Genomic DNA, 26,624 nt, shown 5'->3' with positions numbered 1-26,624 from the left:
AAATTATGTTCTTGGGTCTCCCACTCCACTGGGACTTTCGTGGATTTTTCTCGATGCTACCCTAAAAAATTTGGTGAATGAGTTTTTATATTGGACGCTATCTCACAAAAAAATTGACAAATTGACACCAAATTTTATACACGTATACGTTACATTACTAGGAAGCTTCATTGAAACTTTCAGCTATTTCCATCCATGCATTCAAAATTATTCACAAATCAAAGTGTTGCATTTTTTTTTCGAAAACACTCCTTATTGTACTATAACACCACTCAACTTCAAACATTGATTGTGAATCCATCACGTGCAACATTGCGGAAGAATCAATCAACTTATCGAAAATGAAAATGCTGATTAGAGCTGTTAAATGAAAATTTATTTCACAATTTATTTAATAACTCTCTCATTGCCTCACCATTACTCTGTGGATTAGAAAAAATTAAAATATAGATATTAAAACTCCTCTCGTTTAATCATTAGTCACTTGGTATATCATAGTTATATGCATCATAGGAAGAAGAATATATATTTCACTCATGACTATTATTGAAAAGTAACATTAGGACTCTAGACAAAGAAATTCCATGGAGATACAGACAGTTCAACACAAACCAAGAATCTGATTTTATTCAGACCCACAATTCAAAGTATCACATTGACATCGCACTATCAATTTAAAAATGAAATTCTAATGCATAATTCAGAATCAAAGTTACAATCAGAAGAAAGCAGGAATTGCAAAATTTATAACTCAAATCCAAATGTTTATTTCCCTTTCATATCTTTAAAACACAGAAAAAAACGTGTCCACGTAGATAATATGGTGAAATTTTTAAAATGTAATGCGGATTAAAGCTTAAAATACAAAATCATTTATTTATTGAAATTTTTTTATTAAAAAAAGATTTCGTCAAAAATACTTCTAAATGTGACAAAAATTACCTTCAAAAACAATGATTCAGAATGGAAATTAAATTTTCTAGACTCAGAATCATAAAATTGGTATAAGATAAGATTCAAAATATAGAAATATTTATGTTTTGTGAATCGTTCAATGAAATTCGCAATTTAACTATGTATGAGAGCGTTTTTTCGATGAATTAAAACTTGAGAATGGTCATTAGTGAACGATATGTGAATTCAGGGTATTTCCTTCAGAAGAGGTAATTTAATTAAATGTACACCAGAATCAAAAGCGTGGAATTTAAGCTTAATCAGTTAGAAAAGTTTCAATTAGAATTTCAATCAAAGATTCAAATTGGAATAAATTTTCAATAACGGAACTCAGTTTTGTCGATTGATCCTATTTCGTCAACTACAGTTGCCTTTTTTTCAAAACTAAAATGGGTGTAGAGTGTATAAATCAACGCAAATTTCAATAATGATCGAAACATTTAGATTAATTTTGCAATATTCATACTCAAACCCTGCTTACAAAGTGAACATTCCAGATTTCCTTGTTTTATTAATTTTATTTCCAACAAAGCCCTAGAAAAATAACGATTTAAAATGATTTAATATGATTTTCTTTATTTTTTTCACTCTTTCAAATTTCTGTAATTTTTTTTTTCAAAAACTGAAAATTCCTGATTTTTTTTTATTGACAAATTTAAGAAAATGAATGGATCTCCAGTAAAAGTGGTTATATTTTTTTTGAATGAGGAGAAAATACTTTCTTATAATAAAATAATGCTTTATCCACTGCAAAGTCAAATTATGGCAAATTACAGAAAATTATGTATTATATATTGTATGGTTTCCAAAGTAAAGTAGACAAATAAAGCAAATTACGTCTAAATTAGGCTCAATTTTTCCGTGCTTGTTTTAGCCAAATTGTAGTTTTTTGAGTTTGAAAAGAGTTTTGCTAACGTGTTAAATTAAACATTTTGAGAGTTTCAGTCACTTTCTTATAGTTTTTTTTTTCTCAGATTTACCATCGAAATCTGCTGGGATCTGTCCAGATTTTATTTTGAAAAATTCGACATCAAATGCCCAGATATTTCTAGGTCCTGCCTTGTTCCCTGGAGTGTCAATTTGAAACTCCTGACTCCTGACTAAAACCAATATATCTCTCTTGTTTCCAAACCGATATTTACCAAATCTATAGTTTTCTAAACATCGTAATGTTACTCAGATATTAAATATGATATTAAATATGTCGAAAAATATGTTTCTCAGTTATCATCCACCTGCAACTCTTCAGTTTTCCTTTTTTCCCAATTAAGGATATTTTTTTTATATTTTTCAAGATCATGACCACAAAAAATGTAAAAAAGTAATGTGAAAGTGAAAACCGTACTTTTCAATCATTGAACTGTCAAATCGTTGAGGTCACACCAGATAAATTTTGGAAAGATAATTGTAGAGGTGGCGTAAATCGCACATTTTCACATTTTTAGATTGTCAAAATGTGAAACACATAATTTTTTACGATTTTTAAAGGGCAGGTTTTAAACTTTTTGTCAATTTGCAATTTCTCAGATTTTTTCGGATGCGCCCGAATAAAGTTACAAGCAGTTAAACTTCCAATAGTGTCATATTGACACTCAAGAGTAGATTAGGGTTAACACATCGAAATTAATGATTAAAAGAGCAAAAACTGTTAACAATAATGAATGGTTTTTGGTACCTTCAAAATAGTGTCAAATATTTGGTTTGGCATTGAATCGATTGGATTATCCAAGGTGCGTTATTTATTCACATGTTTGCAGCTCATGAACTGATCCAAACTTCTAATAGGGTAACGTACTTATTTTGGACCACCTTGTCTAGCTCTCTTATAAAGTAACTAATTATAAAAAAATAGTACATTACATTAAGTGCCCGGGCTATTTGTTAAAAAAAATCATGATTAGATGCTTTATAAGAGAGCTAGACAAAGTAATCCAAAATAGGTCTCCTGGCCCAAAATAAGTCCGTTACCCCAGGATCACTTTAGACATCTCTGGCAAAGATATTCCTAAGATTTTAAATACTATTCAGATTATGACCTGACCACTCCGGAAAATGACTCTTTCTCTTGAAAACCCTTCCTTTTTTGTTGAGGACATGAATGATGAGAATATTTAGCTGTCTAGAACACTGTCTAGAAAACCTATATAGTTATTTTGAATAATAATCACTAGTTTACAGCATTTTTGAACTCAGTAAACTGAAGGTCATTTCTAATGTGGAATCGGGCGCTGAATCCGAAAATGAAATTCAAAAAAATCTCAGTAGAACCGTTTTTAAGTTATGCACCAAATATGAAATTTCGGAAAAATTAAAAAAGTCCTTGCACTTAGATTAAAATATCTCGGACGGCACAACAGTAATTTGAAATCCCTCTTTTGCATATTGAAGGTGAATAAATTTTCTACCGATCATCTGAACATTGTTCTTGCGTTTGACCAACAGTATTGTTGATATTAGTGACTTCATGAGGAAAAAAAAATATAAAAAACGCATTTTTTTCGAGAAAATTTTGTTTCAACGAAAGTTTTAGACTCGATGGTAGCATTCAAAAAATCTGATTTTCTTTTGCGCTTAAACATCAATTCAAAACAAAGATTTCAAGTGGTTATTTATCAAAATCGGTTGAAAATTGAAGAAGTTATGGCAACTTTACCATAATAGTATTTTTTGTAGTTTTTCATAATTTAACGCACCGCTGTACACTTATAATAGTATAGGAAGAATGAAACATGATAAATCTCACTCGCTCCAAGTGAAAATTATTTATTGGCTTAACAGAAGGTCACATGCCAAGTTTCAGGAAGATCTGGCCATAGAGAGGGGTTGCTTGAGTCTCAAACGTGAATAAAATTTTAAGGTATTTTGCCCGGAGGGTACGAAAAATACTGGTTTTTCATTAATAACTTCTTTCATCACTAGCTGATTGTTTTTTATGGTTGATTTTCTTAAAGCCTAAGTTGAGACAAATATTTCACCCGAAGACTGTAACTCGATTGGATTTGAAACAGAAAAGTAATTGCGGTTCAAAGATTGTATTTTGGTCGAAAATTCTCGTATAAAGCGCAATGCGTAAAAAGTACTCATTGCATGTTGGACAAAATTTGCGGCCTTTGAACTGCAATAACTTTTTTACTTCAAGTCCAATCGTGTTGCAGTCTTCGGGTGAAATATTTGTCTCAACTTAGGCTTTAAAAAACTGAACCATAGAAAACAATCGGCTAGTGATGAAAAAAGTTATTGATGAAAAACCAGTATTTTTTGTTCCTCTCGGGCAGAAAATATTAAAATTTTATTCACGTTTGAAACTCAAGCTACCCCTGCCTATGGTCAGATCATCCTGAAACTTGGCATGTGACCTTCTGGTAAGCTAATAAATAATTTTAACTTGGAGCGAGTGAGATTTACCATGTGTTATTCTTCCTTGACTATTATAAGTGTACTGCGGTTCGTTAAATTATAAAAAACTGCAAAAATTACAGTTATGGTAAAGTAGCCATAACTTCTTTAATTTTCAATCAATTTTGATAAATAACCACTTGAAATCTTTGTTTTAAATTGATGTTCAAGCGCAAAAGAAAATTAGGTTTTTTAAATGCTACCATCGAGTCTAAAACTTTCGTTGAAACAAAATTTTCTCTAAGAAAATGCGTTTTTTATAATTATTTCTCTCATAAAGTAACTGATATCAACAATACTGTTGGTCAAACGCAAGAACAATGTTCAGAAGATCGGTAGAAAATTTATTCACCTTCAATATACAAAAGAAGGATTTCAAATGACTGTTGTGCCGTCCGAGATATTTTAATCTAAGTACAAGAACTTTTTTAATTTTTCCGAAATTTCATATTTGGTGCATAACTCAAAAACGGTTCTACTGAGATTTTTTTGAATTTCATTTTCGGATTCAGCGCTCGATTTTACATTAAAAATGTTGATCAGTTAATCAAGTCCACGATTTTTTTTTTTAATTTTGTAAACTAGTGTAATTATTATTCAAAATAACTATAGGGGAGATGAGGGCCTTATTTCTACATAAGTACGTATTTTCTTAAACAAATTTTCATAAGGATTTGTTGCGTACTATCCATAGTATTAATTTTTCACCAAAAAAGAAATATCCTTCTCATCTTTACAGAAATATTATATAATAACCAGCTAGGTTCTTAAGTGACGAAAATATTATAATTTTTGAGCACCACCAAATAAGCTTTTATGACCTTTAAATCATTTTGATCTGAAATGTACGAACTGCATCATGATCTACACATTGTTTCTCAATTTTCAACATCATAAAGTTTTAGATTTTTCACTTTAATCAATTTTAAAACGTTTTTTTACTTTAATTTGTTCACTAGAGGCGAACAGAGCACTTTCAATGAAGGCATAATGAGCATTTTCGGCCGGGGAATCTTGCAGCGAATTCAACTCGATGAAGTCAACTGAATAATAGAGCTACAGCTTGGCTTGTTTCGTCTGTCGATTTGGCCTATTGGTAAGGTGTCGGAGAGGTAATCAGTAGATTCGAGTTCGATTCCTGTTCGAGGGGATTTTTTTTTTGCACATACCATTCATGATTGATTTTTTTTTATTGTTACATTATACGGCTAATAGCATCAAAGCATCATCCGTCAAACAAAACACCAAAAACATAATATATGAGCATGTGTTAATTCTTTAAATTCTACAAATAGACCTAGATTATTTTGTTATTGCTTTGTTTGATGAACCTACGCCTCATCGTTTGGTGCAATCATGATCATGAATGATAAATAAAAAAAAAATCACCTCGATCAGGAATCGAACTCGAGCCTACTGATTACCTCTCCGACATCTTACCAATAGGCCAAATCGTCAGACGATACAAGTCAAGCTGTAGCTCTACTACTCAGTTGACTTCATCGAGTCGAATTTGCTTCTAGAATTCCCGGCAAAAAACGCTCATTATGCCTTCATTAATGGTGCTCATACTGCCTCGGGGGGTTTCTCATTATGCATCTACAGTGACTGGTTTTCAGCTTTCAGCAAAAATTTTTAAAATGCATTTTTAAACGTTTTTATCTACTTTTTCAAGTTTCATCCAATTAGGCAATAGACTATTTGAGTGTCTGAACACGAAACAATGATGTCATTCACATATTACAGCTGTTCTCTATGGTTAAATAAGCATTTTCCTTAAGGTGGCCATTATGCCCCCATCTCCCCTATAGGATTTCTAGACAGTGTTCCTTCTTATTACATTTACGGAGGATATTATGGATGATAACTTGATCTTTCTGCTAAATATTCTCATCATTCATGTCCTCAACAAAAAAGGAAGGGTTTTCAAGAAAAGAGTCATTTTCCGGAGTGGTCAGGTCATAATCCGTATCGTATTTAAAATCTTAGGAATATCTTTGCCAGAGATGTCTAAAGTGATCCTAGGGTAACGGACTTATTTTGGGCCAGGGAATCTATTTTAGATCACTTTGTCTAGCTCTCTTATAAAGCATCTAATCATGATTTTTTTTAACAAATAGCCCAGGCACTAAATGTAATGTACCTACTATGTTTTTTCATAATAAGTTACTTTATAAGAGAGCTAGACAAGGTGGTCAAAAAAAAATTACGTTACCCTATTAAAAGTTTGGATCAGTTCAAGAGCTGCAAACATGTGAATAAATAACGCACCTTGGATAATCCAATCGTTTCAATGGCGAACCAAAGATTTGACACTTTTTTGAAGGTACCAAAAACCATTCATTATTATTAACAGTTTTTGCTCTTTTAATCATTAATTTCGATGTGTTAACCCTAATCTTGATTGATTGATTGAATTTTACCTTTTAGAAAAAGTAGTTTTAGTTCCCTCTGTAGTTTTAGTTCTGCTCTGCCTCGGTATCTTTTCGAAGATCATGATAAATTTTAGGATAAATACGGATTATGTGGTGTTTTCCAACGAAAAGGAACTTGTTTCCGATGATCCGAATCAGATTTTAACTGAAACTTCAGAGGGGACAGTCTCATGCTATTGATTGGATTTTTGAGAAAAGGCAAAATAGAAAATGAATAGCTTTTGAAGATCACAAATAGCGGTTCTTGTTTCGCATGGAAATTTAAAAATGTTAAACAGACTCAATTTCATTCCATCAAGTAACAACTAGTTTTTATCAACTACTTTAATGGAACATTAAAATTCATTTGATTCGATGAAGACTAGTTGATGTTTGAAATCGAGTCTGCACAATTTCATCTTCAGTTTGTAATTTGAATAATTAGCAATTCAAAATCCTTCAACAGTGTAGCTTTGCTCGACGCTGCTTGTTCAATGTGACTTTGCATTTTTTTTTTCAGATCTCCTACAGTCGTTGTGTATTTAACAGACAAAATGATATTTAGAGATCCTTTTGAACTGAAATCTAAATTTTGATCATATACTTAGATTAGAAGTTTAAAATGATTCGCATGACAATATTTGTGTAAAGAAAAATAATAACTCAACGTTAAATTAACCTTAAACTTAACAAAACTTACAATTCTGCCCTCTAGGACAAGGAAATATTTATTTTTAATATTTATAAAACACAGCTGAGCACTTCATAATGCCAAAAGTCTGCTAGCATATGTATGTATTTTTGATGAACACTCACAGACATTCTCAAAAACACGAGAAAACGGAAAAAGCGCGATGCATGTCGAGCCGAAAAAAGACATACCTACATTTACAGTACCGTGCGTTTTCATTGTAACATTAAAACAACGATCTTTACTTTATGATTCGTACAATTCAGGAATGTAATTCTAAATACAATGGTGTACTAAATTCGAGGCAACTTTTACAACTGGTGTCTAGCGATTTTTTTTGCTTGAAAATCAAAGATAATTGAAAATGACAACGATATGCTAAGAACCTGAAAGGTGATCGTTTCGAGAGTTTTTTTTTATGAAGCCATACAAGCATCTGGCTAAAAACAGCCCATTTATGCAATTCAGTATTGAAAAGTGAACATTTTGACAATGAAAACACCATCGAGAAGTGCTAATTTCAAGCACTAAATTCAGTGTCGAAAAGTACATTAAATACACGACCTACTTGATCATGAATTTTCAACCGTTGGCATGGTCGTCCACATGTTGTTATTTGTTGACATGCATTTCTTATAGGTTAATTAATAAATTTTCAAGGGAATTTTTCGAATTAGCATAAAATTGTATAACTCGTTGCAAAACTCGATTTTTCAGCACTCGACGGTATTATCCAACTCGCTAAGACTCGTTGGATAAATTTACAATTCGAACTAAAAAAAACCCTTTTTGCAACTTTATGCGTAAATAATTTTAAGAATGAAACTTTCTTACACAATACAGCTTTTCAAATGTCGGTATGTTTAAATTTGAGTAAACTACACTAGTAATTTTATTCACTTTGTTCATGAGTCGGAACGTCCGGCTGCTATAATTCGTCCTGCTATTCTCGATAGCGTTTAGAGAAGACTGAAGCCCTTTTCTGTACTAGATCTAACTGGTGTTTTTGACCTGAATATGTTTGTTACCAGTTGGATACAATTAACTTAAACGATGTATTATCAATTCATTTCATGGGGGGAACTTTTATCTTATCGTGGAATAAATCAAATCGAATGAAAGGGTAAGAGATGGGATTACAGTGTCCGCAAATCTGATGGATCTGCGGAAAAAACGGAAATTCAATTTGTTGTTTTCTTGACAACCGTTCACGTGATGCGTGATTTATCAGATAAAAATCCATGACTACGATTTACAACTAGCCATAAGCTATCCTTTGCTTATCAACACTTCATTAAGACAAGCTTTCGGTTACAGAGATTCGGTTCATTTTTGGGAATAATTTTTAGTTGCTCCGATTCCATACTATGCCTTAATCAGTTTGAATCAATCTGGTCACAAATCACAAATCAAACGTGATAATAAATAAAGGTTTATCATCACGTTTGATTCCACCGTTTCCTGGATTACGATTAGAAAAATCGGATGTTGCAGGTTTATTGCTCATGCTTAATTTTGACAGGAGCCTGAAGAATTTGTACCCGTGATGCTTTTCTTGTTTGAAATGATCGGTTCCAGCTTTGAGCAAATTCTATACATCTTGAGATCCCACGGGTATATTTTTATTTTTTATCGATTTAAATGCTAGGGTTTTCATATTTCATTGAGACCTTTGCGATTAGAAAATCTCTCACTTTTCCTTAAACATTTTGTGCCTCCTAAAGACTCTTGTAAGAGGCTTCGAAGCCTTTGTTTATCTAGAGTAAAATTTGCCTTTCACATGTCTCTTATAGAACTACAACTGAAAGGTTTTCACTGTTTTTGCAGGGTATATTTCAAACCAATGTTCCGAAAATCAATCATTTTCGATCAGCCATGTGTTACTGCATTCAGAGCAAAAAAATCGAAGCAGTCAATTTTTCCTTCTTCAACCAAATTATATAAACAATCATGCATGACAACGACGGTTCTGTATTTGAAACATTCCCGCAAAACATGATATGGTAAAGAAGGACGCAGACTATCAGCAACGAACGTCTCGATGGTGATTGCCTTCCTTGATGTATTTCAACCTTCTAGGATCACAACTGATACGTATCAGTTCTGAGCGATGCGTAAAGGTCACAATATGATTTTTAACTTTTCGCTTTGCGTAGAAGAACAAAATCATTACTAAGTAACCGTATAATGAACTGTCCAGCATGTGCTACGGCTTTTTTCAACATGTGGTGCTGGTATTCCTTCAGATTTTCCTTCTGAGACATTCATAATCGTCTATCAATAACGAACATTATCAACAATGATGCGAGGATAGGCGTTATTGAATGATTGTGGGAACGACGTTCAAAATTTATCATCAAGTATGTCGATCACATTTGAAAAGCCACGTGACGAATAGAAACGGTAGCCCCCGATGGGGCATGGTATTTTTTTATGTATCTAGTTAGTGTTGATGTTCGACAAATATTCAACGGATACGTTCACCACGTGCGTATCACAGCACTCGGAGGTGTAAGTATTCTAGTTTGAAACGAATCCTGATTGCTTTTCTTGAGCGATTTTCCGAACATTGTTTCAAACTATTTGAAAAATAAAAACCAACAGCTTCTTTGACCAAATATTTAATCATTCTTTAAGAATAGTACTGAATGATTAGGTGTGCTTGTTATAAAAACTAACGAGGTAAAGCAAATCTACACCGGTTTTAACCTGTTATGAGCACTTTATACACGGTACTTTAGACAGTGTTTATTGTTTCCATTGTGTCGCCTCGTATCATCTTACGGTTTGAAATAACATGAAGTTATAGAATAGAAATTTACCAAATAATTAAATTATCTATAGATACATACATACAGTACCGTTCATAATTGTATAGACATTGGAAGCAAGCGCACTGTCACTTCGACTTTGAACTTCCATAACTTTATACTCTGATGATATTTTTTGATAATTTTTTTTTGCGTTAGATAGATCGACTATCACACTGTTATATCACAAAATTTGAGCTTTCTGGAGTTTGTGTGGCCTGAGAAACAGTAATTTTACGAAAATCGGACTTTTTGGACTTTTCTCATTCAAACTGCAATATCTCTGAAACTACTCTTTCGATGAGATCAAAAGTTACGGGAGGTGCAATTTTTCAGGCATGAACCTAGAATTTTGGACGATTTATGAGAACAATATCATTTCCTCCACCAATCAGACATAAAATGTCTGGCAAAAGCAATGAAGAAAAGAAAAAATGGAATAAATGGTCCATCTGTGTTTTGAAATCAGAATCTCGCGATATTGTTGTGATTTTCCGGTTGAAATAGATTAACTGGTTGTTAAACAGAGAATATGATTTTCCTATGAAAACATTCGTCCAAAATTCTATAGAAATCGCAATTCAAGGTTCATGCCTGAAATAATGCACCTCGCGTAAATTTGATCTCATCGATAGAACTTTTCGAAATCTTCAGACATGCTAGCTTTATATTTCAACAATCACTGTGCAAAATTTCAATAAAAAATGTTGCGTAGTTTCATAGATAATGCAGTTTGAATGAGAAAAGTAAAAAAAGTCCGATTTTCGTAAAATTACTGTTTCTCAAGCCACACAAGCTCCAGAGAGCTCAAATTTTGTGTGATAATAGTGTGATAGTTGATCTATCTGAGGCAAAAAATTTGATCAAAAACTATCATCAGAGTAAAAAGTTATGAAAGTTCAAAGTCGAAGTGACAGTGAGCTTGCTTCCATTTTCTATATAATTATGAACGGTACTGTATATTAAAACGAATGTTTGTCTGTCTGTTTCTTATAGACTCGAAAACTACTGAACTGATCATGTGTAATTGGGTATATGAGAGTTTTTGGGGTCGAAGATGGTTTCTATAATTCTTTCAAAACCGCTCCTACTCAAAATAGGTTTGAAGGGAGGGTGTATGGGATCCCATATAACATTATCATAAATATGGCACAACCTTATACAATTTTTAGGCATTTTCCATCAAATTTATACATACCAAAATTTCTAAATCCTGAATAGGTTACTGTATTGTTGGACAAGTTTCAACATTTCCAAAGATTTTTTGTATGTATGCCCCCTGCCACTGTTTAAAGGAGGAAAGGTCACCCATACACTTTTTTTTCATTACTCTTGAACTAATCGATCAAACGGGATCAAATTTAGGATTTGATTACCAGAAAGTATTATTTGATGGTTTGAGATCTTTCTCCCTTCTATAAGGAAGATAGGAAGAGGTCTTTCATGCTATATTTAGTAACTCTATGACTAAACAAGCAAATAGAACCGAGTTTGGCAGAGGAAAGAACTTGGGTATGTTGGTTTGTGATACCTTCCTGCTTACAGTGGGAAGATAGGAGGTGAAGAGGGGTCTTTCCAACGATGTTCTACATAACTCAGAAACTAATCGAGCAAATGGAACCAAATTTGGCGTTAGAGGATATTTGGATCACTGAAAGCTTCATTAAATTGATTGATACATCAGAGAGAGGGAGAACGGACTCTTATGCCTTTTTTTCATTACTTGAAAACTAAACATCAAATGGAACCAGCTTGGGGAGTAGTTGGGTACGAGAAACACTTCCCTTCTTACAGCGGAAAAATATAAAGGAGTGATTATTATTTTTTATTTACATAGCATTCCGTCTCACGACATAACTTGACGAACATAATTCCTAAAATTCACTCGGTCCATGGCAACCGTTCTCCAATTTCTCGGGCACCCCACGTTCGCCAGATCACGCTCCACTTGGTCTAACCACCTTGCTCGTTGCGCCCCTGCTCGTCTTGTTCCTACCGGATTCGTAGCGAACATCTGTTTTGCAGGACAGTCGTCCGGCATTCTCGCAACATGTCCCGCCCAGCGTATCCGGCCAGCTTTCACCACCTTCTGGATACTGGGTTCGCCGTAGAGTCGCGCGAGCTCGTGGTTCATCCTTCGCCTCCACACTCCGTTCTCCTGTACGCCGCCAAAGATGGTTCTTAACACTCGTCGCTCAAATACTCCGAGTGTACGCAGGTCCTCCTCGAGCAATATCCATGTCTCGTGCCCGTAGAGAACAACCGGTCTAATGAGCGTCGTATACAGGTTACGCTTCGGCGAGAGCTAAGTCTTCTCGACCGCAGTTGCTTGTGGAGTCCATAGTAGGCACGACTTCCGCGGATAATTCGCCTCCGGATCTCACGGCTGGTGTCATTGTCTGCGGTCACCAGTGAGCCGAGATAGACAAAGTCTTCGACTATCTCCAACTCGTCGCCGTCGATCGTGACCTTGTTATTACTGGACAAGCGGGTTCGGTCGGTCTCGGATCCGCAGGCCAGCATGTACTTCGTCTTGGACGTATTAGTCATCAACCCAAATCTTCCTGCTTTGCGTTTCAGTTTGCGGTAGATCTCCTCCACCGTCGCAGATGATCTGCCGACTATATCAATGTCATCGGCAAAGCAGATAAGTTGACTGGATCTGTTGAAAATCGTGCCCCGCATTTCGCCCACCGCTCGTCGAATAACACCTTCTAGCGCCACGTTGAACATCATGCAGGATAGACCATCACCTTGTCGAAGCCTCCTGCGCGATTCGAATGAACTCGACAATTCGCCCGAAATCCGCACACAGCACTGCGTTCCATCCATCGTCGCCTTGATCAGTCTAATCAGCTTCCCGGAAAAGCCGTTCTCGTCCATGATTTTCCGTAGCTCGTTACGAAGTGATGGGAGCTACAATACATATTTTAGCATGTATCGAGAGCAAACGGAGCAACCAAATTTGGCATGGAATAGAAACATTTGAAATTATTCTTTTATTTCAACGAGAATATCGAAAGGAAGCTGGAGGGCTCTTATACAATTCCAGAACTGATCAAGCAAATAGATTCAAGTTTGGCATGGAAAGGTTTTCGTGCACGAGCGAGATATGAAGATATGAAGAAGAAAGAGGTCTCCCTCATAATTTGTTTCGGGACGATATTTGGGGCTTTTGGAATTTTTTTCAAGCGAGGAAATTTTTGGAAAAGGTTTTTTTTCATTATGATTTATATTCTAAAACGAGAAAAGCTACTCACAAGCGTTTTATAAATGCTTTTATTGAATTTTAAAATCTTTTAAGTCACCTTATTGAATTTGTAGAATCTGTGAATGCTGCTTATAGGTGCAAGTAATGAATGAAACACTGTAATAAAAAATCGAAACAAAGAATAAAAAACCTTACATCTTCCTACTGGTGACGACGAGACTTTTCGCATCAACTGCTTTTTGGCCCGTTCCGTCTGTGCAGAGGAAACATCCCAGTAGGGTGTGTCGAATTGTGATAGTTTTGAGATACCTAATTACGGTCATCCGTTTTCTGCTAGTTTATATTTTCCCTGATTTTACCTTTGTTTTTTCATAGGAAACTTAATTTTAACGAAACTTTCCTCATTTTTCATGGGAAATCTATTTTTTTTTCATGGAAAAATTAATTTTCTCAAAACTTTGCTCGTTTTTCAAAATCGGTTCTTTTATTCTAGCTTAACTGTGAACAACTATGCAAAAGTTGAACATAGTCAACATTGAGTCTACATTTGTGGGCAAACAAAAGTCAAAACATTGGCTACCCTAGGCGCGTTGCAATCGTTCTTTCTCTCGCTCTTTCCGGCTATCTCTACCCGATCCAATTCAACAACCGACAACAATCAATCCCAGATCCCAGGCCCAGCCAGACAGAAGAAGCAGACGAACAAAAAGCCATTCTCACAGTTCACAGTTCGACTTCGGAACGAGAGTTGGTTGAACGCGATTTCGAGTCTTCAAACGAGTCATTGCAGTTTCTTTCATTTTTTTTTAAATTTGTTTCTCGCGATCGCCACTTTTATTTGGCCACCAATAGTCAAGTAGTGGCTATGTTTCACATTTCCGCGAGTGCCATTTATATCTGATTCAAATAGTTCAGCGACAAAAAACGGCGACGCGGCGCAGTTTTTTTTTCTCTTAATGTCAAAACCGTGTTCGGTAGTGATGCGTAAAGATTGTTTTGATTTTCCGGCATAAATACCGACGATTGTCAATCAGCTGTTTGGGAAAAGCAGTGCACTTTGGAGTAGAGCATACGAAAAGACAAACCGACATGGAGATCACCAGGCGCAAGGTTCCAAAAAGTAAGCGAATTTGTCTCTGTTACCTGCTGCTGGTGGCATACCAGCAGCTAATTGGGTTTATATTTTTGTTTTCTCATTGTTACAAAAACGCTGACTCGTTGAGAGCAGTTTTATTCTGGGCGTCTGAAATTATAATTAGCCTTTCTAGGGGCGGTTACGTTTTGAAGAGCATAGTGCTGTACAATTAAATGCTGTCCGAGCGCGAAAATAAGATAGACTGACTGGTAAACGAATTATGAGTATTGAAGCTTTCATAGACAGTATATTTCAATGGGTGATCATTTTCGAAAAATGCTTCTAATAACAGTTACAGTAAACCACAATTCACATTAAAATTGCATACCACTATTACAAATTTAAAAAAAAGAGAGGTAATTTAGCTGAACAAAACCACAAAGCTACCGCGTGGCTTGGCATTGGGTGGAACACCTGTCGCCGTCAATTGTTGCTATTCTTGTTGGTGTGCTTGTATCGCTTTTTACAAGCAAATGTTAGATTTCACGTACCCGATAAGAACATGATTAAATGGAAAATCGCCGGACGAGTGGTGCGATAAAGGCTTTAATCTAATATTCTAGCACCACACTTCCAGTAACTCTCTGGCGTCTTGGCGATACTTTTTTTTTTGTCACAAGCCCCAGCAATTATGTGACAAATTTTGATAAGGGGTCGGCAAAAGGGGCCGTCCAAAATAATTTTTCAATGTTGTTACAATTGTTACGTCGAGGCAAAAAAAATCAAACACGAAAGTTTTACAGGACGAGAAATCGATTCATGATTTCAACTTTCTATTAGACGACAGAAAAAGGGGTCGTCCATATCACCAGTTTAATGTTTTTTTTTTGCAATAATTGTTGTATTATGCTTGGAATCTGGACAAAAATCAATTCTCGGATGTTTTACAAAATGGCAATTGATTCTTGGATTCAAATTTTGAATCAGTCGACAGAGAAAGGAGTCGTTCATATTAATTTGTTGTAACTATGCATTGGATATATACACGGGATATATACACGGGATTTTTGCAGGACGAAGGATATATTCCTGATTTCAAATTTTGTATAAGACGACATAAAAAGGGGTCGTTCATATTAACTTTTGCATGTTTTTAAGAAATAATTTCGTAATGCATTCGAACAAAACGAAAACTCGTACACGGATGATGGGCCGAAAGTTGTAAGCTCGAAGGTCGCTAGGCCGAATGGGTTAAAAGGCCGATAGATGTTGGGTTATTTGGCCGAATGGATGTTAGGCCGAATGGTCATCAGGCCGAATGAACGATAGGCTGAATGGTCATTTGGCCGAATGGTCCGAATGGCCGAATGGTTTGCCCGAATGGTCATTAGGCCGAATGGTCATTATGCCGAATGGTCGTAATGCCGAATGGTCGTAATGCCGAATGGTCGCAAGGCTGAATGGTCGTAAGGCCGAAAGGTCGTAAGGCCAAATGGATGCTAGGCCGAATAGTCGTAAGGCCGAATGGTTGTTAGGCTGAATGGTCATTGGGCCAAATTTATGCCAGGCCTTTAAAACATATTATCGCTTTTTTGCATGTTAAGCCGATCGGTAGCTAGGCCGAATGGTCGTTAGGCCGAATAGTCAACAGGCCGAATGGATTCAAGGCCGGATTCGACCATTCGGCCTATCGTCAATTCGGCTTTATGACCATTCGAACTAATGACCATTCGGCCTTATGACCATTCGACCTTACGAACATTCGGCTTATCGCCCATTCGGCCTAACAGCCATTCGACCTAACATGCAGACAAGTGTAAAAGATTTATTTTTGACCCAGCAACCATTCATTACGAGCATTCAGCCTTATGACCATTTAGCCTAACGACCATTCGGCTTAACGACCATTCACCCTTACAACAATTCGGCCTTACAACCATTTGGCCTAATGCCCATTCGGCCTAATGACCATTAGACCGAATGGTCATTAGGCCTAATGGCCATTCGGTACAACATTCTTTCTGCCTTTCGGCCTAACAGCCTTGGGCTGAATAAACGTCGGCCGAATAACCCATTCGGCCTAGTGGCCTATTCGGCCAGATAACCCATTCGGCCTAAAGTCCATCGGCCGAATGGCTTACAGGCCGCGGGTGAATTTTCGTCGGTTAATCATTTATTTATTTTGAATTTCAGTTTGGTAGTCAAGCAAGAAGGTCGCTTATAAATGTTTAAAATTTTTGGCAATTTTGACAAAAATGCGTCCCAATAACCTAACACAAACTTCTTAGTTTTAAAGGTAAAAGTGGGGGATAAACTCCTCATAAGCCAAATTTATTCAAAATACACTGGTTTTGAAAAACAAACAAATTTTTGATTTCTTCATTTTTTTTTAAATTTTGGCTACCTTATATTTTGTAAATTTATTTTTCGACATATCGGTGAAATGTAGTTCTGAAATTGATAAAGATGGATAGAGAAGTGAGAAGAAAATTTTACAGATTTTGAAAAGAGCGAAAGAGCATTTTTGCGAGGAAACTTATGAACGTACACCATACTTTACCCCGCAACATTTCATTATTAAGGAGAAGTAGTACCGGGATAGAGGTGGCACTACCTTAACCTATACAATGAAATCTGGTTGGTCCGAAGTCTACATGAGGTGAACACGTATACTCCGGACGGGCGAACATACATTTCACCGATATGCCGAAAAATAAATTTACAAAATTAATTAACGGTGGTTAACTTATCTTAAAAAGGCTTCCTTATAGAGATAATAAATTAGGCATAAGAATATGTAACTTCTGTATATCTTTAGAAAAACTTTTATAAATAAATGGCTCAAACAAAGAAGATTTTAAAAGTTGACGTAAATCGACAATTTTGTTGTTCATAAGGTTAAAACTGTTTAGAGCATGAATTCCCCTTTTATTTTATTTTTTTTTAATTAGTAGTTTATTATACATCCTCGTTTTTTCGAGATAATTTGCTTTAGTATAGAGTTGTAATCACACTTTTCATCGAAGAAAATGACGCAATACACAATGTTCGTCGAATTTTTAAAGGTAGCTGTTTTTTAAACATTTTTGTTAACCTGCATATTAGCTATGTGATGCCTAACTTGTTCAAAAATAAGAGAGAAATAGCGTTTTTCATCCAAGTGTATAAAATCAACATTCTAAAACTTTAAAGGGAATTTTTTGTTTTGACTTTCCCAAAAATTCATCTGGAAGCGCCTTAAAAAATAACGCATATCGATATTTTTTTTATATGACAAAGTGTAAATTGTGTTTGCTCTATACAACAAAGTTGCTTCCATGAATGCAATTTAATTAAGATTCTTGTTCAGCTATCAGTACCTTTTTCCAACTTTTCTCACGCTTTCATTGTGTAGATACCGAAAGAAAAAGTGAAAAAGTTGTGTAGATACCGAAAAAACGTTAACCGTAGAACAATAGTTCCTTATCAAAGTTTGTATGGCACGAAAAAGTGAAAAGAAGATTGTATCCTTTGAAAGTAAGAAAAAAAAAATCATGAATCATAGGATCGGCATTTGATACCGGGAATCTTAATCAATGAAAAAAACCGATCGGTGAATTTTTCCATTGCATGATTTCGCATCGAACAATGTTGCTTGTTGAAAAACCTGAATACAAGTTTCTCTTGATTATTCATCGCGAGCATCTTTTCAACGGATCGCCGGCGTCGAAGTTTTGCATCTGTTATGCGACGTGCATCTCATCTTGGAGCAACGGTTTCGGCTTGATCTTTATTCAAATTTCACTTTATCTCGGCATCTGCGGTCTGTAGTCTACGTTTATTTTAACCAATAATATCCAGCATTCACAATCTATTTTTAAAGGATGTGACAGTAGTAATTCATAATTCACGTTTAAACCGGGTGTCTGAAGTATTAGGAAAAAAAGTAAACTCTTTTAAACAGCTTTCATAAAATGGTGTTAGGTAAGCAATTTAAGAAATCATTTGCAAAGCTTCAAAACCTTGAACTGTCAATCTTCAAATCAACGCGTTGTTGAAGATCCAAGTACTGATCTATACCAATTGAAAAATTATTCTGCCCCCCTGTAGGAAATTATTTTTTCAAATGTAAACCAGTTATGCGTGCTTACTAAAAGCCCGTCATAACACTTTGTAAAAGTAATGAAGCATTTATTGAGATGAAATTTGACAACTTACAACCGGGTAAACAATGAGCAGTTACGACAATCGCTTTGTAAGAAAACCAATCAATCAAACGCGTTTCGCGAACAGTTCTGTATGGGAACGTCGTCGTGTGAGAAAAGAGAACAATGCAACAAGCGACGCCGACGCGATGCAACTTTTCCCGCATTAATGTGATAAAGTCGTGTTAAGTCAAGAGCAGCTACAATGCTGAGGGTTTTTTTACCCCTGATGCCGGTTTCTTAGCCAACGGGATTCATATAGGTAGCTAGCTAATCAAGAAACAAAATAGAGAATGGCAGCGAGAGGCCAAGTTATTGACACATTAAGAATTATGATAACCGACCGCTGAGGTTGCAACGTGCTTATCAAACTCCAGTATCCTTCCTCGGGCGTGATGTACTCTATCAAGTATTTCAGTCATCTGTATGAGTTAACAGGTCATTGAATAGACTTAAGTTACAAGGAATATATCATTCATTCAATAAAATAGAACGCAAATCTACCGGAAGCAGGCAAGGTATTCGCGGTTCTTAACTTGTTGATAAGAAAGATACAATATTTCAACGAAGAGGCAGTTAATTTTTTTTGTGATCACCAGAAACGTATAACCATTTCGTTTAAAAAAAAACTGAAAAAATATTCAGAAATATTCTTACAGAACTGCGGCTAAGGCAGGTTGCTTTTTACTTCCCAGCTATTGGCTCACAACTTTTGAGTTCGCTCTTATCAGTCATTGGTTCCACCAGGTGCCTAGCGAATGCTCTCTAAAGTGTATGCTAATTATGAGCGATGTTCTTTCTAATGTATGGGGCATTACTTTGCTGCAGGAATTCAATTTTCTTTGATTCGTCATCACATATGTAGATTGCCTGCCTGTCTCTTCTGCAGTTGAAACGCTAAAGATGCATCAATCTCATAATCAACGGGCGGCGTGAAAACATCCGACAGGCCACGCGAGTTCGCTCGTGAGATATGTGCTGATCAAAAATTACTTATAAACAGTGGGATAAACGTCTAACTGATTTTTTTTCTAGACTATTTTCTAGACTATTTGAGAATTTTTGGGAAATACAAAGTTTAGTTTGCTCTTATCTTAAATGAAATAATTGGTTGTTCAACATGATACCTATATGTATCTTTCGGTGGCAATGGATGTATGGGAAAAATTTCCTGATCGAATTTTAAAACCGACCATATACTTTTAGAAGATTTGCTCAAAAAACTGACCTGTGAAAATTTTTAGCGCATTCGGACTTGGTTTAGGGGTGCCTCAAAGCGCTCAAAGTCTCAGTTTGTTGATGCACAAACATTACCAAAAGGGGGAACGAAGGAATTCATAAAAATCGATATAGAAATTTTGATGCCAAATGACTTAGAAGTGCATGGAAGTCAAGATCTGGATTCTAGTGTTATCTAGAAATTAAATTTCTGATACTTGCGGAAAACCGGCCCTTGATCGGAAAAACGACTTAATAGCAGAAAGTCGATTTTTGACAAACATTTTTTTTTTCTAGATATCACCAGATCTCGACGTTTCATGCATTTCTAAGCCGTTTGGCAATTGCGGATTTCCTTTGATCCCCCTTTCGAAATTCTGTAGTCGATTTCTGAAAAAAATTATCTGGTGCGACTTAATCAATTTTGACGATTCATTGATTGAAAAGTTTTCTTAGACTTTGATTAACGGAAAACTGAAGTGATGTAGGTGAATTTTGTCTGTAAAACATATTTGAGTTCTATGTGGTTCTATCACGATGTATCTAAGACTATAAATTTTGTAAATTCGGTTAAGAAGCAAAAGAGATATAGCGATTTTAGTCAGGACTCAGCAATGTCTAATTGACACTCCAAGGACTGTAACGGGAACAAAATTTCAAGGACGGATGAGAAGAAGAAAGAAGAAATTTTCATCAAACTGATGGTGAAAAATTTGTTGACCATCCAATCGTTTTCATCAGTACATTTTTATGTCAATTCTTATACCGCCAATAACCAGCAACTTCTTTGAAACGGCGATAAGCTTTTTTGTGTATTTGCGAGTACAATATGCTGAAGGAATTCAAACAATTTTTGGTACAGTTGGTGTTGTTTAAACAGATTTTCCGTCACTTGTTTTGGAGCTTTGGAAAAAATAACTCAACACAGTAAGCAAGAAAAGATTATTTGGCGGACATTTGTTTTAAAAATTATTTTACAATAAAAAATAAACAATATGAGGCTCTAAGAGCCAAAGGGGTATAAGTGACAAAATGGTCGATTTTGAGTTTGTGATGCCAAACGATTCTTTACATTTCAAACTATATTTGACGATTTTTGGGATTTTTACATTTTTTTCTACATACTTCTACATTTAATGGAATCAATTTTACAGCGAGTTTTCTCGAAAAAAAAAACTTTTATGCTCTTATACCCCTTTGGATTCAAGGGCCTCATATGTTGTTTATTTCACACAAATTTTAATATGTATTTTGAATGTTTAGGAATATTGACGAAAGAAAAGAAAAGTTAACTCACCAGAATTGGCTCCCGGAAATTTTAGTCTGTACCAAAACGTACTTGATTCTCTGTATCCCGGTCTCGATTATCCCAATTTTTTTTTGTACATTGTACATTAGGGTAGCAGCAAAATGGGCCATGTTAAATTTCGGGAACCGACTATATCTATACGTTTTGTAGATTGACCCAAAAAACGGACTTGTGCAAAATTTCAGCTCAATCGGACTTGATTAAGGAGTGCCTCAAAGCGCTCAAAAGTTTTGGTTATTTGCCCTCAAAAATTATGTAAGGGGGGGGGGGGGGGGGGGGGGGTCGAAATCTGTTGTTATCTAAAAAAAAACAATTTTTGATAGCAAATTTTGACTTTCGAACTTTTTCGAAATTTCGACAAAAATCTCCAAAGGAAATCGAAAAAAAGAATTTTAATTCGAATGACTTTTAAAATGCTTAAAATGTCGTAAGCTGTTGTTATCTCGAAAAAACAATTTTTGATCAAATCTGAATCAAATCGGCTCTGAAATTTGAAAAATCACCAAAGGGGGGGCCAAAGGGAATTTGAAAAATCTTAATTATAATTTTGATGCTAAATGAATAAGAAATGCGTAAAACGTCGAGATATACAGTTGTATCGAAAAAAAAAATGATCAAAAATCAACTTTATGGGACTATGGCCTATTTTCCAAAAAAATGGCTTAGTCTCAGAAATTTGCCGTTTTTTGCCGATTTTTGTTAGATAACACACGATCTCGACGTTTTATGCATTTCTAAGTCGCAAAGCATCAAAATTATGATTTCGGTTTTCAGGATTCCCTTTGGTCTTCCCTTTCATGATTTTCGAAATTTTTGAAGTCGATTTTTGACCACAATTGGATAATCAAGCGAATTTTTCGAATTTGCATAAGTTTGTGCATGCAAATCGTAGCAAAACTTAATTTTTTCAGCATTCGACGTAATTATCTAACTAAGCAAGCCTCGTTATTCACGACTTGTGCAGAAAAAACCTTTTTTTATGCTATTTTTAGCATAAACAGCTATGTGCTAATTAAATAAAGGTTATTTTTTTAGAAAAAAAAACTGAAAATATAAAATTATTTAATTTAAGAACAATTTTGTCGGCTGAATTTCGGTCCAAATCTGAGACCCTGTGGCGCATGACAAAGCGTGCGAGGTGCTGAGTGACTACTTTTCAAGAAATACTTCGCTAGGCACTAGTAGTAATGCCAGTTGAATTCATTGTTTTTTAACGCCAAAAGACATACCTCTTTTCAACAGCTTCAAACTTTTTTGAAAAATGAAATGCGAAGTTACGGTCTTGGACAAAGTTGTTTAACAAAAAATCGTCTTTGTACAATTTATAAATTGACACAAAAAACAAGCTCGGTTCTACAGAAGAAACAAAAGTGATTTTGCATTTTCAGATCAAAATATTAAGTTTTCCCATACAAACATAAACGTCCAAATTTACTCATGAAAACGTTACTTGAAAATCGGAGATAAATGATCATGAATGAGTTTAGAACTAACCCGGAGCTATTTAGACCCCAGGGTTGGAGAAATCCAAAAAGAACCCAAATCGATTCAGTCTATTGTATACACTCGTTCAAAAATGAAGGGCGAACACGAAATTATTGCGACACCGAAAATGTCATGCCAATTTTCTTTTAATGTTTAGAATCAAGCCAAAATTTTAGGGTAGTTTAATACATATATTAACTTCAACAACCAAAAGTTAATCGATGGAGCCTTGAGTGTAAATTGAACACATTTTTGCTTGATGCCCTATATTAAAGTCTTTATAGTGTCATGCGGTACCAGTTTCTCAGTTTTTTTTTCCGTTTTCTTAACATGTTCTTCTCGTCTTTGACTGTCTTCTCGCTCTTTCGAAGTTCCCGCTTCATTATTGCCCAGTAATGCTCCACCGGGCATAGCTCCGGACAGTTTAGCGGGTTCATGTCCTTTGGAACAAAATGGACAGATTTGGCCTCATAACACTCCAGGACATTTTTAAAATCTGGTCAAAATAGCGGAGCTTCGTCGTGCTGCTGCAAGAACGGCAAAAGGCGCTTCTTGAGGCACTCAGTTTTGTAGATATCGCCTTTTACTGTGCCCTTTGTCACGAAAGGCTGACTTCTCAGTCCGCAAGAGCAGATGGCCTGCCAAACGAGATATTTGGAGGCGGACTTCGACATTTTCTTCTTCTTAAATTTGTCGTCCACATCATACTTTGAAACGGTCGGCTAGCTCAACCGGCGTATTAACTCAGGGTCGGCTAAACTTAGGAGTGAAACACCAATGCATGGGCACGAGAAGGAGGACGCACGCAGAGAGGAACCAAGGACAATTAACCCTTCCGAAGTATACCGGCTCTGGTTAATTAATAAGAGGGAATTTCATTTTAATATTTATATTTTTTTCTCAAATCAACACACAACATTAGGAAGGGAGGTCGGTGCGGCCGTTCTGCAACCCGGTCCTTCTTGGCACGACGAAAATTGAGGTTATGGGCAACTTGGGTTCAACATGGGATATGATGGTTGACACGACGAAGATAGATTTGGGTTCTATTTGAAGCCTTATCTTGAGTCTTGGGGCTTGGACATTTTGGGTACAAGACGGGGCATTACCTTGACACGATGGTTGATGGCGTAGTGTCGAAGCGGCCCGTACCTGGCATTCATGGGTTGAAGTGGGAACATGCGGTCTAGCCTACGAATGGAGCCAGCGGTCTGGGTTTCCTTGCATGCACGGCTACGCGCTCTGTTTTACGGGGCCCACATGGACGATGGCCCTTGGCGCTACCGGAACGAAATTCCACAGTCGACCTCGGCTGCTGGCGAAACGTTTTACCGATGATGTGGCAGTCAAAATGGCGTCGGCTTGGCCGGGATCGAGTGGTGACAACGTGGCTGATGGTCCGGATTATCCGAGCGATCTAATCCAGGCAATCCCAAAGGCTGTTTGATGCGGGATGCTGGGGATATCAGCCCGATCTCGGCGTATTTTTCGGCCCTTAGGCGTTTTTCTTTTTGACCACTGCACACGCGGTAGGTGATAATTTTCACCAATGAAAAAGGCTCGCACTTTTGACGAAGCGTGTCCGTCCAGCTTGGCTGTTCAACCACTTCTCTCGGTTTTTCGCGATCATCCGATCCTCCTCGCAAGCCCGATGATTCTCTCTCTGTTTTCACTCTCGTTCTCCTGCTCTCTACCGGATGTCGATCTGTCACCTGAACGCAAACTCTGGTGACGTACAGCAACTTATCGTTTCGTTGAAATTCGACGAGGTGGGGATAGGATCATAGGGTGACCAAGGACATAGCCACAACTTCGGGTATCACTCCCGGGCACGGAAGCAGGCCTGCATCACGTCACCGGTCCGGGTTGGGCGTATCCCAGGGCATCGCGCTCTGAAATACCCCGGACAGATGATCTTCCGTTGTGATACTTATACCGAATTTGTAACCCTTTTTGCAAAACTCTCCCTATCAAACGACACAACTATATACAATATATTTTCTACTATACAACGAGCCTTTTACAAAACAATAACAAAATTAATACTTTAAATATTTAAACTAGAAAAACAAACTATAATATACTTGGGATGGGTACTAACAAATCTATTTTTATTAATAACAAAGTGCATTGTTACCATCAACGGTAACAACTTGTCCTTACCGGTGAAAAACTCCAACCCCGGAATCAGCTTAAAAGCGGCTTTTATATACGTTTCGTCGTCCATCACACAGCAGCCGTATTTTGTCAGCATCTTCTCGTAGAGCTTCCGTGCCCGAGTTTTAGCCGTCGATTGTTGCCGCTCATCGTGGTTTGGGAAGTTCTGTTTCTATGTAGTCCCACTCGCTTCTTTGCATTCTGAACGTAGCTCTGCGACATGTCAAACTTTTTAGCCAAATCACGGCTTGAGACGTTGGGATTAACCATTCGCTTCACCTTCCCACAGTCTTTTTGTTCTCCGGTCCCGGTTTTCTTCCAGCTCCTTTGTAGTGGTCCAACGTCAACCGCTCCTGGAACTGCTTCACATTTAGGACACGGTTGAATGGTGAATGTTCAACATTTTTCCCAACTTCCGGAGCTACAGGTCAGGAAGTTCCAGGTCTTTGGAAAGAATTTGTTCTCTCCATTTTCGTTGACCTCCATTTTCGTTGAATCGAAAAACACGACTTCGAGTTTGACAGCATGTAAACAACAATACACATCAATGAGAAAGTGTGCAAAATTTGATTGAGTTTTACCTGATGTTAAAAAAGTTCAGCTCTGTTGAATGTTTCGCAATAATTTCGCGTTCATCACTTTGAAAATTGTTTGAGTTTTGTAATATTACACTTGGAACAAGTATAGGAGGCTCCCTCCTAAATCGAAAATCTTACTGAACATATGCTAGGACTTAGGTACAAATCCAAATAAGGAATACATAAAAAAGTAATCCTTTTTCTGGTCATAGAAATTTTTAGATATATTTTGGAAAAAAGAATTCTTCAAACTTTCATTCATGTCAGCAAATTATCGTTAGTAAAATTTAAAAAAAATCATAAATTCAACTTTTCATCTTCTAATTTTCAGAGAAAGTTCTTATTTAAGCAGCTGAGAATTATTATAAATTTGGACAGACTTTCATTCCGACAGATAAAAAAAACTGTTTCGATAAAGAATCAAATTGTAAGTTTGTTAAAATTACACATGTTTCATCAAACGAACACACTTTTTCGTTTGTCTACCAAATGCTTGGTTGTATCTGGTTTTTCTGGCTAGGTTCGTTTGGCAATTTATAACAACTTTTGGTGCTGAAGTTTGGCAGCAATTTTGGGATTTGATGTTTTCAAATGTTTTCGCACAAGCTTAACATCTTCTGAGGCGTTCATCTTACAGCTTACCAGCTTATGAAATTTCTCCTTATTTCATATAAGTGGAATTATTTTTGTTGATTTAGTCACTGTCCAAGTGTAAATTATGCGGGGAATATGTGATTTTTTTTAAACATTATGAAAAAAAATATACACGAGCCAAAATTTGGTTCACTGCCACAAAAAGGCTAACTAAACTCGTTGTCTATACAGTTGAAAACACAACAGGTGTAGCAATGTGGTCAAATTGAAACAAGATGGCATCAAGGTGACGGTTGTAAAAATTCCCTTCCAAATTTGTACGATAGTTGATGTTGTTTTGAAATATGTAAAGCAAGCGTCACACTTAATCGCGTCAATATTCCGAATTGTTTGTTATGCTCCCAGAATTTCCTTTGTATTTCCCACTGTTCCTTATGAGCACAAACCATCTGTCAGCAACTATGGTGATCGTATGTGGAAACAGGTGCACTGTTTCAATAAGACACGATCAGTTACTATGATGATGATGATAGGTAGCAATTGTTGTG

At 36.2% G+C, this 26,624-nt stretch overlaps 1 protein-coding gene across 8 annotated transcripts in view; it reads left to right on the top strand.

The window, feature by feature from the left end:
• Positions 1-26,624, top strand: part of LOC129754962 (solute carrier family 41 member 1) — a 108,833-nt gene that overhangs the window by 42,886 nt on the left and 39,323 nt on the right. Inside the window, exon 1 of one of the 8 annotated variants that reach the window (XM_055751297.1) lies at positions 14,202-14,596. The exons of the other annotated variants lie outside the window; for them this stretch is intronic. Coding sequence (XP_055607272.1) covers positions 14,566-14,596 — 31 coding nt within the window. The 5' untranslated portion in view covers positions 14,202-14,565. Of the gene's footprint in view, positions 1-14,201; positions 14,597-26,624 lie in introns of those variants that run through there. 8 annotated transcript variants of the gene reach the window in all.

Source organism: Uranotaenia lowii, chromosome 1 (assembly GCF_029784155.1).
Source record: "Uranotaenia lowii strain MFRU-FL chromosome 1, ASM2978415v1, whole genome shotgun sequence".
Lineage (NCBI taxonomy): Eukaryota > Metazoa > Arthropoda > Insecta > Diptera > Culicidae > Uranotaenia > Uranotaenia lowii.
Note: the sequence above shows the minus strand (reverse complement) of the source record. Positions and strands in the feature narration are given on the sequence as shown.